Below are 13,778 nucleotides of genomic sequence, written 5' to 3' on the forward strand. Positions count from 1 at the left end.
ATGAGAAGCAGGCAGAGAAGAAACAAAGAGGCAGATTAAAAATTAAACATGTGAGGATTTATGTCCCAGTGGCAGCCCTCTCCTAGGAGAGGCCAGCTTTACTCCAGGCAAACAACTGTGGTGCCAGCTCCTACCTCCTCTACAGGCAGGTCCTTGAGTTTGGGCAGAGAGCTGGAGAGCAGTCCCACCAGGAAGGGGGTAGGGCAGCACACGATGTCAATCATGGACGAGGGCAGGACAGGAATGAAGGTGTGCTGCCAGGAGAAGGGGTACAGCAGGGCCACTACAGCATGGGAGCAGCTCGACAGGGTGCTGGGGAGACAGCAACAACCAGGTCAGCAAAGGCTTGTCTTGGTTCACAACACCTTCCACCCACTGAGAAACTGTTGAAATTCAAGTGTCCAAGGTGCTGCCTCTCTGGCACTCGTGTCTTCAGACAGGCCTTGGTCCCCTTCCAGTCCCTACCCTCTCTGTGCTGTGCAGTGTGGCAGTTCACAGCACACCTCAAACCAAAGGTACAACACTAGAACCTGTTTGTTTCAGACTAGAATCCATTTGTTTCATAGGAGATGGTTTGATCTAGAAGTCAAGATTCAATGTTCCCAAAAGCACTCAAAAGCAGCCACTTTGAACAATTCTTAAAACCCAAAAGCAACTTCAGATCTTGGCTGTTATGATCATATCAGTAGTAAAAAAGCATAATAGTAAGGGTCCTAACTACAGGAACAAAGGAAAATGAAAAGTAAAATATAATTGGGAAAAAAATCCTCACAAAGAACTCTACCAAATCAGATATAAAAAGCCCCCAACAATCAATACCTGCTCCAAAGGAAAGCTGGTAAAAGCAACACATTTTTCAAAGATAGTGTATTTTTTTGACAATAGCATCTTTTTATTATAATACATTTTAAAGGACTTATTAACCAACTTCGGTGATAAAGGTATTGATCCTGTTCAGCAGAGTACTCTAAAATACAGGTTGGTAGCTCCTAAAATTTAAGGCTTGATATTATCATGGCAAATGTCCTTCCATCACTGAATCCAATTCGCTTTTACAGTCACATGGTTTCCAAATGTTAAAAATTAAGGAACATCATTACCAAGTGAGTTTTCACATCAGGGGAATAAAGACAAGCTCTCCATATCACAGCTACAACATCTGCCTCTCACAGGCTGAGATGACAGAAATTTGGTTCCAACATGACAACTAATTTTCTTGCATTGCAAACTTCTGCTGTGCTTAATGTAGCCATAAAGAACTATAAATAATAAATGCAGAGCGGTTACTGCTTCAAAATGCTGGGGAGAGATGCTCATTTCTTCTACTGCAAGACTTGGTGGAGGCTTTAGGTGGCATCAGACCTCCACCAGAATAACCTTCATCAGCATTTTTACTTCAGTTGTGAATTGTTCCAAGGCCAGAGGAAAGGTTTCACCTGTTTGTTCCCATCTGTGATTTACCTTCAAAGTTTGCTGCATGAGAAAAATGAGAATAGGGGACAAAGAGAGAAAATGTTGGGGAAAAGCAAATCCTTGTGTTTTACTGCAAATAATATGCTGGCTTGGTTTTAATTGACACTTCCTTTAAGATCTGACAATCCTAGCATGGATTTATAACAAACGTTGCCTGACACAAGACTCTTGTAAAATTATGCATTTCTCTAATTTGTATTTTTATATATAACAAGCAATGGTGCTGCCATTGCCTCATATTTTGGTCTCAAGCATTTACCACAGCAAGCACACTGGTGGTGTTTTGGAAGAGCTGTGGAACCTGGTACAGACTCCCAGCACTTCCTCAAGATCACTTCAATGACTCCCTGGCATTTTCACCTACAACAAATTCAGTCATCTTAGCTGAGCAACTAAAAAAAGAGCCATGTTAAGCTAAAAGCAGGAAGACAAACATTCTTCTGCTCTTCAGTGAGTATTTGTTTCCTTTCTGTAAAATGCCCTTTTGTAACATGTTGTGTTACACGCAGTGCTGTGACGTAAATCAGCCCCTGCAGCCTCTTGTGCCTGCTATTCCCACGCTGGGGAGGCTTCAGCCTCCAGCCCAGGGCACTGGAATCTCTTCCTGAGCTTTCCTGGGAGCCGGCTGGGGCAGGGCAGGGCAGAGCCCAGGGAGCAGAGTGCTGGGGGTGTCCTGTGGCAGCAGCCAGCTCTAGCAGGGGTGCCCTATGCCAGCACCCCACAACAGTCACACCACTGCCCTGGCAGCGCCTCGGCCTCTGCACTTCAGCATTCTGCACACAGCTCTTCAGTTCAGCCTCAGAAAATCTTTCCTTCTGGAACATCTCATCCCCATGAAACATCCCCTCCAAGCTTCCAGCCCCCAGAATGTCCTGCTGCCATCCCTGCTGGACACCCCTCTGCAGGACTCCTACAGCTGTCACCAAACTCCTGCTTGTACAAAGTGCCTGTGTCTCTGCTCCAGCTGGAAAGATTGGTATTTAGAATGAACACATACCTTTCACTTCAGTGAAATTTCACAGTTTGTAAGGTAAAATTCAGAGGTGATGGGTGCAAAGGAACCCCCAGCCTAAATTTTCAAAATACAGTTCAGAACCTTTTAAAGGGATATTACTGATGAGAAGCATGTTTAGTAAAATAAAAAAAGAAAGGCCTACCCTGAGAAACCAAGTGTGCTCCAGTTTTTCCTTTCAAAATGTGCAACCCACACATTATCCAACTATTCTTGTTTATGAGAATTAAGCAGTAAGGTCAGATGGTTTATTTTCTTTAAGGTGTGTGAAGCACACAAAGTAAAGCAACAGAATCATCAAAATTAGATTTTCAAAATATTTTCACTTTTAATACTCTAGGGCAGTTCCAGAGAGCTGGTTTGAAGAGTGGGCTTTTCCATTTGGCCTGTGCCAAAGTTTTACAGGAATGCTGCATAATGTTCTAGCTGTTGTTGACGCTTCTTGATTTCCCTGGGTTTTTTTCATCTTGTAAAAAAATTATTTGGAATTTGCCAACATTTTGGTTTTCTCTATGCCTTTTTATTCACTGGATTAAAAAAAACCTTCAGTGTTTGATCTTCTCCCCGTGAAGGCAGTAATACAAGATTATACAAGTATATTGAGACATTTCTTAAAGACAAATTTCTCTTTAAGAGATCCTTTATCATGTTACAGGCAAAATATGACATTTGCTTCTTTCCCACTCAGAGTTGATTTATGTTCCTCTGGGCTATTTTGTTTCCCAAATCATTTTCTCATGATAGCACACAGAATCTTTTCCTTGTTGTGTTGCTGGTTGGGGAGATGCAAGCTCAGACTAAGAGCTGAGGCACAGAATTTCAGACACGGCTGTTACTCAGCTGAATTTTGGAGACAGCTTATGAACACCGTTTAGGTCTACATCAAAAAGCAAATCACTGTGACTTAACAAGAACCTTTTCTGTCCTTTAGATAGGGAGAATGTCTGGTAGCAATTTCTGGGTTGGCCAACCAACAAATAACCCCAAGCTTAGGCTGTATCCATATCTTATCACAGCACAATTAGCACACTCTGAGAAGGACAAGCTGCTGCAGGGGATGGACACTGCCCTGGCTGGGATGTCAGTGCTGGCTGTGCTTGTTTCAAGGACTGTGCCTTGTTGCACACTGCAAGTCGCCAACTCTCTCAAAGTGCTAAAGGCATATTCAGTTACAATTTCTACTCCCAAAGGAAATATTCCACAAATACCCTTGATAAGTCTCTTTTCTTTCCAAGAATAGTCAACAGTCATTCCTTCCGGCTTCTCCCTCCACACCTGGAACTTCTCACAGGCCCAAGGGAGCTTCACACACTGAGCATCTCCCAAATCCAGGATTAAGCCTCTAGCACAGACAACCACTTGCTGGTTTAGCTCCCTGATCCCACCTCACTATTGACATGCACCTCCACAGTCAGTTTAGCATTTGCATTGAAGGAGAAAGCAGGAATATCCCTTTCCTTCCTCCACTTCCCCTGAGGGACATTCAAACTTCCTCAGCCAGGAGAAGAGGGAGGCACCCCTCACATGCAGGGCCAAGCCACCCAGCAGTTGTGTCACCTCAGACTGGTGCCAGCTCTGTGCTGTGCCAGTTCTCTGGACCGTGCCCTGGACTGGGACCAACTCAACCAGTCTGGGCTCCCTGCTCCCTCACATTGAGAAACACAGCCAAAAACGTAAATTCAAAAAAAAGTGTTTCCACTGTTTACTTTTCCACAACCTTTTTATGTTCCTCATCTCTCCCTGCTGATTAAATGATGTTGCTCTGCCCACATTTGCTGAAGTCTTTCATCTGCCCTGTTGACACATTCATGCTGCTGCCCACAAGCACTTTGAGCTACCTCCCTGACACACATCCCTTGTCTGCTCAGGAGAGCTTCCTTCCACTTGAGGCTGGAGTCTGAAGGCTTTGTCCTTCCCAGGTGTCCTTCCCATCCCTTGACTCACATGGGTATTACACACCCTGACACCTCATCACAGGCCATGGCCCTGCTTTTCTGGGACACTCCTACCCTTGGGCCACTGATGAACTGTGTAGCAAAAACAGATCCCTGACACTTCCCTTGTCGACTCTTCCATGCCCCTCCTGATCCTGGATTAACTCCAGTCTCTCACAGAGGCCTGTGACAACTCTGCAAGATAAAACAGTCTGAGAGGTTTGCAGAGGACTCTAAAGGACTCTGGGGAGAGGCTACAGGCCAAGTGCTCAGCCCAGCTCCCCTCCAGCACATACAGGCCGCAGAGGTGGAAAGGACAAAGTAGAAAACTTGAAAAGCATCAAGTAAAGGGCAAGTGGAAGTAAAAACAATGGCAGCCTGATAGACTTTGGGTGGAGATGGAGAGCAGGCAGCATTGCTGTTGCTGTGCTGGCAGTAATTCAGGGCAGTACTGTGCTGTGCCAGATAGGCAAAATAAAGGCCCTGACAAAATAAAGGTTTCTCTGGGTGCATAAGAATAAATAAGAGCAGCATTATTAATCAGGTTGATAAGACTAAGTAATAGCATCAGGGACAAGACAGAAATGAAAACTTCTAAGTGTCAGAAGTGACAGTCTCCAAACTCCATCGGGCTGCAGTGAGCTCCTGCACCATTCCTGCAGGTCAGCTTTCGAAGTGAGCCCTTGAGGATCCCTGGCCCTGGAAAAGCTGCCTGACAGTGGGGACATGTTACTGCTTTCTCCCTGCTCCAGAGTGTGGGTGCTCAGCTCCAGGACTCCCCCTGATCCCCAGGTGCTCTGCTCCTGAGGCCCCCTGAGCCCCCACATCAATGGTTTGTCCTTCATTCCGGGTTCTGTGCTGTGAGGATACATTTTTTGTTAATCCACCAACTACTCATCAAAAAGGGCAGAGAGGAATAAAATAAGAATCCAAGACTTCATTTGCTGCAATGGTGCAGGACATCTCCAGTTTTCCAGCCAGCATAAAACTATCAAACATGACAAATACAAATTCTTCCTATACAAAATCGTCGCTGTTTCTCTGTTACCACTGCTAGGATGTTTAACTGGGGAAAAAAAAATCTTCAATTCCTGTCTTTTGACTTAAATCAAAGAAATTGCATGTTTTTGCAGCTTTTTGAACAAGAACTAACCCTTAAGGCCTCCTATTCCTGATGGCTGTGGGATACCTCCCTATTTGTAGGATTGCTTGCATTTGTAAGGCTCAATTTCACATTATATGGATTCAAAATTTGACTTGTTTTCAGTGATCTTTTTGAGCTTGTGTGTCTACCTCTGGATAACCATTTTGGTTTCCAATTTAAAGCAAAGATATATAGAATCAAAATAATTCAGGTAGGAAGAAACGTCAGGAGATCAACTGATCCAATTCCCCCTTGCTTGACATCAGATTAGTTTGTTTCCAAAACCAAATGAAATTATACATTATTTTTTTGTATTAAACATCTTAGCTGCACTTTTTTGTGAAGGAGGGAGTGCCCGGTGTGCCAAGGACTCCTACCTAGTGATGTCTAAACTCATTCTGATTTGGCTATGTTAGAAGCCATCTTAAAAAATCTTTGTTGTGCATACTGAAAAGAGCCTTATTTAGCTCCTAATTTCTTCAGAATAAATTGTTAGCACTAAGCAAAACCTCCTTCTGTAGCCTTGGGCTACACTGAGAAATGAAGGCTCCCCTGGGAGAAAGAGTTCTTCTTCCTCCTGCAGAGAACCTGAGGGGAGGGAAGAGCAGAAAAGGAAAGGAAAGGAAGGCAGGAAAGAGACTGAACAAATGCAAGGAGGTAAAATCAAGATCAGGAAGATAGACCTGGGAGGGGAGGGAGACAAAATGAGCCTGATGAGCAGGTAAAAAGGAAAATGAGGGCAAAGGGGCTGGGATGTAAAATTAAGGGACAAGACAGTGACTGCCTGGGCTGAACAATGCAAGGACCAGGGAAAACCATTTAATGTGAACATGACTAAAGCTATCACACACATGTGATGCCAAATTACGAGGTGCCAAGGTGAAACTGGTTCCTCCCTGTTGCTATAGACAGATGGAAGGAGGTGGGGCTGTCTGATGCCACTTGCCCCTCCTCTGTCAGTACCAGAGATGCTGAGAGGGGCAGCAGCTGCAGGAGGGAAGGTCACACACCAGGACAGCTGAAGGTGACAGAAGCTCAAAGCCCACTGGTGGCAATCAAATGGAAATCAAATACAACCAGTGCTCTACACTTCAGCCACTGCTGCTAAGCAGACAGACACAAACCCACAGTTTTATCAGGAATAATTCTCAAACTGAAAAGTTTCTTCCACAACAAATACATTTACCTGTCCCTGAGAGGAAAAAGATTATGACCAATACAAACACCAGAATTTGGGCTTAACATATTTTTGTTTGACCCAAATTAATTCTAATCCAGTAAATTATCTGGGCACTAATAAAATAATTCTTTCCAATGACTACAGAGCAGCAGGAGTTACAATCAGGTCATGCCTCACCTCACCAATTAAAGCATGAGGGGACAGGCAAATTACTGTTTTAGGCTTTGATTCAACACAGTATTTCAGCAGAAGTTTCAGCTTTAATTTACTTTCACTGTGCTGAAATACTTTGCTGAAATAAAGCCTCAAAGACCTTTCTTTTCCCATTTCTGTTTTAATCAGACCAGCCCTCAAGACATAATAACACCTTCTGAACCACAAGTTCCCTCACTGCTGTGGGAGAGGCTGCTGCAAAGGCTGTCTCTCATCAGCAAGGCATGTTAAAGCTTTGGAAATTTGAATAATTTTTTACTTTTCTAGAAGCCCTTCAGGGGCTGGGCAAACTACAGAGGTTCCTTCAAGCCTTTCTAAGGTGGTTTGGAACTAGAGACTGTAATTTTTGAAGCTAATAAATATTGTAGTTTCATGTTAATGTATTATTAATACATTTTTTAATTTTAAGAATATAATTTATTTTTAAAGTCAAATAATTAGATTTTAACGTCCTGGATTGAGAATTCCCCGTGGCAGAATCCTTCTGTAAAGGGTCCAGCTCTGTGTAGGGGTACACAGGGAGGAGGACTCCCCTGCTGCTGCCAAACACTTCTCCTCACCTGACCTTCAAGTGAATCTGTAAAAATCTGGGTGTCTGCAGGAAGTTTAGGATGGAGTGGTTGCATGTGTGACCTAAAAGAGAGCTCTGAAGTTGCTGAATTTCCTGTTACTAAATCTGATTTCTCTACACTAATCAATAAGATGTTTAAAATCAAAAGAGTGGGTTCATATTACATGGAAAATTGCTTGAGTTTGGACTGTAAAAGCCAGTGTAATATTTTGCATTTATTTTATACAGCAAATATTTAATAAGAGGTGAACTAAGAGTCACCACCTGAGGTCTTTAGTAGTTGGCCTAAAGTATGCAGCTAATTTGTATCTCTGATCAGTATCCAATATCCTTCTTTTCAGGAAACACAGACAAATCTGTGCATATTTTAGGCTGCTTTTTCTCTTGATGGCACAGGAGACCCACTAATGGAAGGCTGTGCTCCTAGTGTTTGAATAAAATTAGGAATTCTCCAGTGTAAATGTGATGATGTATGGGAACACAAGCAATCCATATGAGGATCGTGGTGAGGCAGGTCCATTTGGCCCATCTCAAATTCAGCAGCCAGTTCTGAACATTTCACAACTGAATCATCATACACAGTGCAAGAACTATTGCTACAGTCAACCTCTGGCACAGGGCAAAGAGCTCCCCAAAGCACAAACAGCAGATCTCCCTGTCTGCTATGGGCTGGAACATCTCTCACCCAGACTTAACAAATATCCACATGTACTACCAGCACTGAGGCGACAGCTCAGTCCAGAAGCAGGTGAAAATCCCTCACTCTGCACAGGAGCTGGACAAAAGGAGAACCTTGCTCAGCAAGTGAACACTTGCTAGGGTGGGTGATTGCTTTGCCAAGCCAGCAGCGCTTCCCTGGCACCTGTGCCCTCAGCCCCCAGGTCCATCCACACTCCCCCCACCCAGCAAGCAGCAGCCTGATGCAGAAGTGAGAACCAAACTTTGCTTGTGCCAAGGTGAAGGGCAGAGTCCAACCACAGTGGCTTCCCTAATTTGAATGCTGATATATTTGCTGCTAGTGACCTCTGTGATATCTCATGGAATGCAAACAAGTGATAACGCTGGCAGGGAGAGGGGGGCACTGAGACTGAGGAGGAAATGCATATTTTCCACATCACATCAGGCCAATTATCAGTTATTCTCCTTTCCAAAATCCTTTAACTATGCTTACAGCTCCAAGAGTGAAGCTGTTTAACCTTCACACCACTCAAATGGAACTTTTGGCCCATGCAAAGGAGCTAAACCCAAACCCAAGCCTTCTCTTACAAGTCACACTTCAGGTTTTATGTGGTGCTTCCTACAGGGCAGCAGGAGAACAGCCAAGCTTGTAAACCTCTCAGAAAGGAGTCCCAGTGTGTCCTCACCTGTCTGGCAAAAGCAGGGCTGCAGTTCCTTATCAGTGGGGCACCAGTGACGCACTTAACTTTGGGACAGGACCAGTGACTACTGAGGTGAGTTATGGAGAGCACAGGCAGCAATACCTTTGTGCTATTGATGATTCCTAGGAGGAGATTTTTTTGTGATGAACTAAAGGTTACAACCCTGTTTCTGCAATTGTTTTCCCTGACTTTGATTCATGGAGCCATGGTTTGCCTCACTGCAGTGTCAACGAGCACAGTTCATGGAGCAGACTTGCCCAACATTTTGTGTCATCATCTGGGTTCCTTTTCTAGTCCCTCCTTCTTGTACTTGACAGAAAACTGAGTGTGCAACATCATCATTGATAAACTCTTGTCTGGCCACATCCCCTTCAGCTTTAGTGTGCAACATCCTCTCCTGGTTTGGGCTGTTTTACCCTCCCAGCATGGATCCATCACTGACACTGAACGTGTTCCCACAGCTTCACAGAGATGGACACTGTGGAAGATGATGTGCCCTCAGAGGTTCTTTTCTTAAAGCCAGTGGATTTTTCAGTCACATAAAGTAATTCAGATTTTCAATGTTTGATAATTAAACAGCTCATTAGTACATATAAAAGAAGGACTAAGTGCAGGTTCATTCTGACTATACAAGAGGCTTTCTTTTTGGTTTTCATCCAAATTTTGCAAAAATCTCCAAGATTTTAGTTCAGTAAGAGCTGCATTTTCAGAACCAGCTTTCCATCCCTTTTGGGAATACCCGAGTGACAGTGTGGGGTCCCACAGATAACTTGCAGAGCACAACCCTGGCTCAGGCAAAGACCGAGGCTGCATCCCATGGAGCTGAGAGCTGCAGAGCAGAGAACACTGCTAGGAGGGCTCTCCCTCTCTCAAAGAGTAGCTTTGAAGTACTCAATTTAAAAGAAAGCAGAGAACAGTTGATTAAAGGGGATTGTGGTATTAACAAAGGCATTATTTTTTGCTCCTGTAATACTTATGTGTAAGCAAGGCACATGAAAGCCCCTGGAGAAAGAGACATGCAAAGTGCCCTACAGAATGAGGACTTGCCTTTTCAAGAAAATGGGATCTGGGGGAAAAAGTCATTGCTTTGACACATCATCTACCTGCCCAAGCTTTGTCAGGCGGTTGGAAGAAAAAACAAACCAAAAAGCAAACCAACAAACCAAACCTTTCCAAGTGTGAAGTTCTCCTTTGTATCCACAGAGTTCTGCAATCCCTTTCCTGCAGGACAATTTGTTAACATGAATCCAGAACAAAAGGGCTCTCAGAGCAGGTGCTCCACAGAAGAGTTAATTCCTTGTTCTTTCCACACTGGGAACTTTGCTCCCACCAGCCCTTGCTCACACTGGGGGTCTCAGATTCCCAGACCATCACTCCACTGTTAATAGCAGGACAGCTGTAAAGCAGGGTGAAGTATTTTTCTAGGTAGTAACCAATGAGGACAGCAACAATCTCCCCCTAATCTATCTCATTTAAAAGCGGAAAAGAGGGAATCTAAATCCTCTTGCAAGGAGAAAAAAAGTCAAGTTGGGAAGATGTTGCAATTTACTGCCACATTGTGCCACTAAGCAATCCAGAAGGGAATTACCAAGCAGCAGGGTCATCTTTGTATCCCATTTCCTTTCATGGGGAAGGGAGAGAAATTTTTCTTGCACAAATTGAAAGTGGAAAAATTATGTTTTCCCACTGTAGAGCATTGGCCAAAGCCTGGAATGACATAAATAAAACATGACCACTGGAAAGCAGGGGAGGAGGGAAGGAAGAAAAGGAAAATTATACAAGCTGTACCCTTCTTGGGACATGGCATATTAAAAATGCCATTGGAGTTTACTGCACATTAAAAATGTCACTATTAGGTTGTTTTCTCTGGGACTGTGGAATATTAAACAAGGCAGAGACTTTGAATGTTCAGCTTGTTTCTTGGTCTGTCCCTTTTGCCTGACACACATTTTCCTACTGTCCCTGTACAGCTGCTTGTTGGTATCAGCCATCACACAATCTAAGTGCTGGAGAAAGTAATCCAAGTGGTCCAAAACGTAATTACCTCTTGAGAAGAGGGAGCAAAGTGCAAAATTTCTCTCAGGAATCTTTGAGACAGCTCTGCTAGCCCCCTGAACAGGGGCTGGTCTGGCTCTCACTGGAGGAAACAAACTCTCTGGCTACATACATGAGAAATGGATGTTTTTGCTGTAGAATAAATTCTGTCTACGTTGGATAATTATACAAGGGTTCCTTCCTTCCACTACAGAAATTAGTGAAATTCTCTAGCTTATTTTCATATCAAACCAGCCAAGCACAATAATCCTGACAGTATTAAGATAGCACTTCAAGTTCTTTGGATAAAAATACACCAGAAGAAACCTCAGCCATCCATACTTCTCCTGGGTTTAGAGAGAAGATCTGTGAGCTATTACACATTCCACAGGTGCAGTAGTCTGCATCTCCAAACATCATCTTTAATGCACAGTTGATAATTAAAAGACTACCAAGATGCTGTAGTCTGTGCTCAGAAATGGTACAGACCAGTCAGAGACTGACAGCAGTAAATTCTCCCTCACAAGCTGCTTTCTGGCATGTACTTTTTGTCAAATTTCTCTCACCTTTCTTTTTCTGGAGGTTTTTGTGATGGGGAAAGTAAAGGAAGTCTTTATTGCTGGCCAAAGCTCACATGTGTTTACCTCTCTATTAGCACGCCTCTCTGTGCTAATACAAGTGGTTTTACCTTTTAAGCAGACTTTACAAGTGTTACAAGATGCCAGCTACTGGAAAGGAGCTTTCCCAGGCAGTTGGTGAAGCTGTTCAGACCTGTCATGGCCATGACTGGTTTGTAAGAATTAAATCCTACTTTTGTTAATAAAAAAGGAACAATAAGGAAATAGAGAATGAGCTTGCACTTCAGTAATTTGCCCTAGAGATTAGCTATTCTTGCTTTTCCACTTGACCTTGCTACTGGACTGAAGAGCAATGATTTACTACTAAAACATTGCCACTTATCTCTTATTTAAATTTGCATATTTTAACTTGAGCTACAAGATCATGCTATGATTTTGGCTGCTAGGTTAAAGGATGTTTATTAGGTAGGCACCAAGAAATGGGGACCAGGCTACCTCTCAGCTCTTGCTGCCAGCTTCTAGCCTGGCCCCAAAACAACAGATTCAAACATGAGGAGAGGCATCACCACTCCCTGAACATCCTGGGCACAGCAGAGCCAGCCCTGAGCCGTGTCTGTGCGTGAGAAGAGGGAAACACTGCTGTGTTCTGAAAGCCTTTGCCCTTGAACACAAGAACACTCTGCTCCTCCTTTGCTCCAGAGTTAACAGAGACATGCCTGTGGGATGACTTCCCCACTATTTACATATTTCTGCTCTGTCCTCTATTAGTCAGTGTTTCTGTCTCCAGCCTGTAACCTTTGGTCAGGTCTGGGATCTGCCTGGACTTTCTACAGTTGTGCTGGAAGAGAGATTCCTCCTGCAGTTCCAAATACTGTGCGGAGGAGCAGGGTTAGGGTTGTCTCCCTGAGACCCATGCTCCTGCTTCACTGAGAAGTAGCTGAAGTACCTCAAATAAAACCAAAATTCACAACAATGAGAAGTTGTTTTGTCTTTTACAAGAGGAGGGGCTCTATAGAAGCATTTCACAGCCCCAAAAGTTTTCAAAAGAAGAATATTGGAGGATTTGGATTCATAGCAAAAAAACAAACTTCATCCAAACACTCCTACTGACTGTGGCTGGCATTGGACTGGACTCATATGTGAAATGTAAGCAAAATATCCTCAGAGTCCTTCCCAATATAGTGGATTACAGCAAGAGTGGTTTTTATATATAAAAAATGGGTTTATAACAAAAGGGCATTCTATGTCCAGGGCCTTCCCTTCCTCTGCAAACATTCAGGGGAAAAGGCAAAGAGGCTGTTCTCCCACACATGGATACATCACCTCCTCAGCAAACATGTCCACAAATTTGTTTCCCCAGCATAAAACTAAAACAAGCAGAGAAATGTTTTTCTTCCAATGTTTGCTTTCTATTTATTTTCTGTTGCTACCTTTGTGCCTGCAGCAAGGTCAATGTTCCTGAGCCCCAGGCCCCGCTGGTTTTGCATCTGCTGCCTCTCAAACCCCAGAGGATGGCACAGGAGCAGCCCCCCTTTGCAGCTGGCAGGCACAGGACTATTCCAGAGTTGGGGTGAACAGGCAGAATGTTGGGAACATAAACAGGGGGCCCCAGTGGGACAGGGATTAGAGCTGGCCTGAAGCATATCACATCAGCTGTGCTTTCAGCAGATTTTTAAGGAATTGGAGCCTTAAGTTTCCTTTTTAAGAGCTGTTATATTATTATTATTATTATTAATCCAAGTTTCTTTATCATTATTTTTGTTTCCCTGTTGTCTGCTCCACTGTTCACAGAAAGCAAAATTCTGAAAGGTCGCTGGCAGATTCACATTCATTTTTGAAGGTGAGCAAATAGCTGCAGGGATTTATTCACCCAAATTCAAGCAGAAAAAATACATAATCAACGTATTGGGGGGAAAAATACCCAAACCTAACTGCACATATCTAACGAGGGCAACCTCACAGTGCTGTCATTCAGAACTTTGCTGTTGTTTCCTCACTACTTGGGAGCATCACTCTCTGTGTTAACAATCTCTTCCTGCAAAGATCAAGGACTTGAAATTTTGGCACATTCTGGGCACTGTAAGAACCATAAATAACAACTTACTGAATGAATCTCACTTCACCAGGCATGACTTTCCCAGACTTGTATAATGTGTGAAATCATTTATTGCTGGAAACAGGCAGCCACAAAAGCCCACTGCATCTTATTGTTTGAAGCCTAAACCTCAACATCATTTATTTCGAAGCTAGTTTTTGGGTA

General features: G+C 43.5%; 1 protein-coding gene across 6 annotated transcripts in view; it reads right to left on the minus strand.

The window, feature by feature from the left end:
• Positions 1-13,778, minus strand: part of DENND2B (DENN domain containing 2B) — a 153,660-nt gene that overhangs the window by 5,888 nt on the left and 133,994 nt on the right. For 5 of the 6 annotated variants that reach the window (XM_071427929.1, XM_071427928.1, XM_071427932.1 and 2 more), the window contains one exon: positions 135-312. The exons of the other annotated variant lie outside the window; for it this stretch is intronic. In XM_071427929.1, coding sequence (XP_071284030.1) covers positions 135-312 — 178 coding nt within the window. The remainder of the gene's footprint in view (positions 1-134; positions 313-13,778) is intronic. 6 annotated transcript variants of the gene reach the window in all.

The sequence above is a fragment of the Agelaius tricolor genome, unplaced genomic scaffold (assembly GCF_023055355.1).
Source record: "Agelaius tricolor isolate 1412-34295 unplaced genomic scaffold, bAgeTri1.0.p SCAF_5, whole genome shotgun sequence".
NCBI lineage: Eukaryota > Metazoa > Chordata > Aves > Passeriformes > Icteridae > Agelaius > Agelaius tricolor.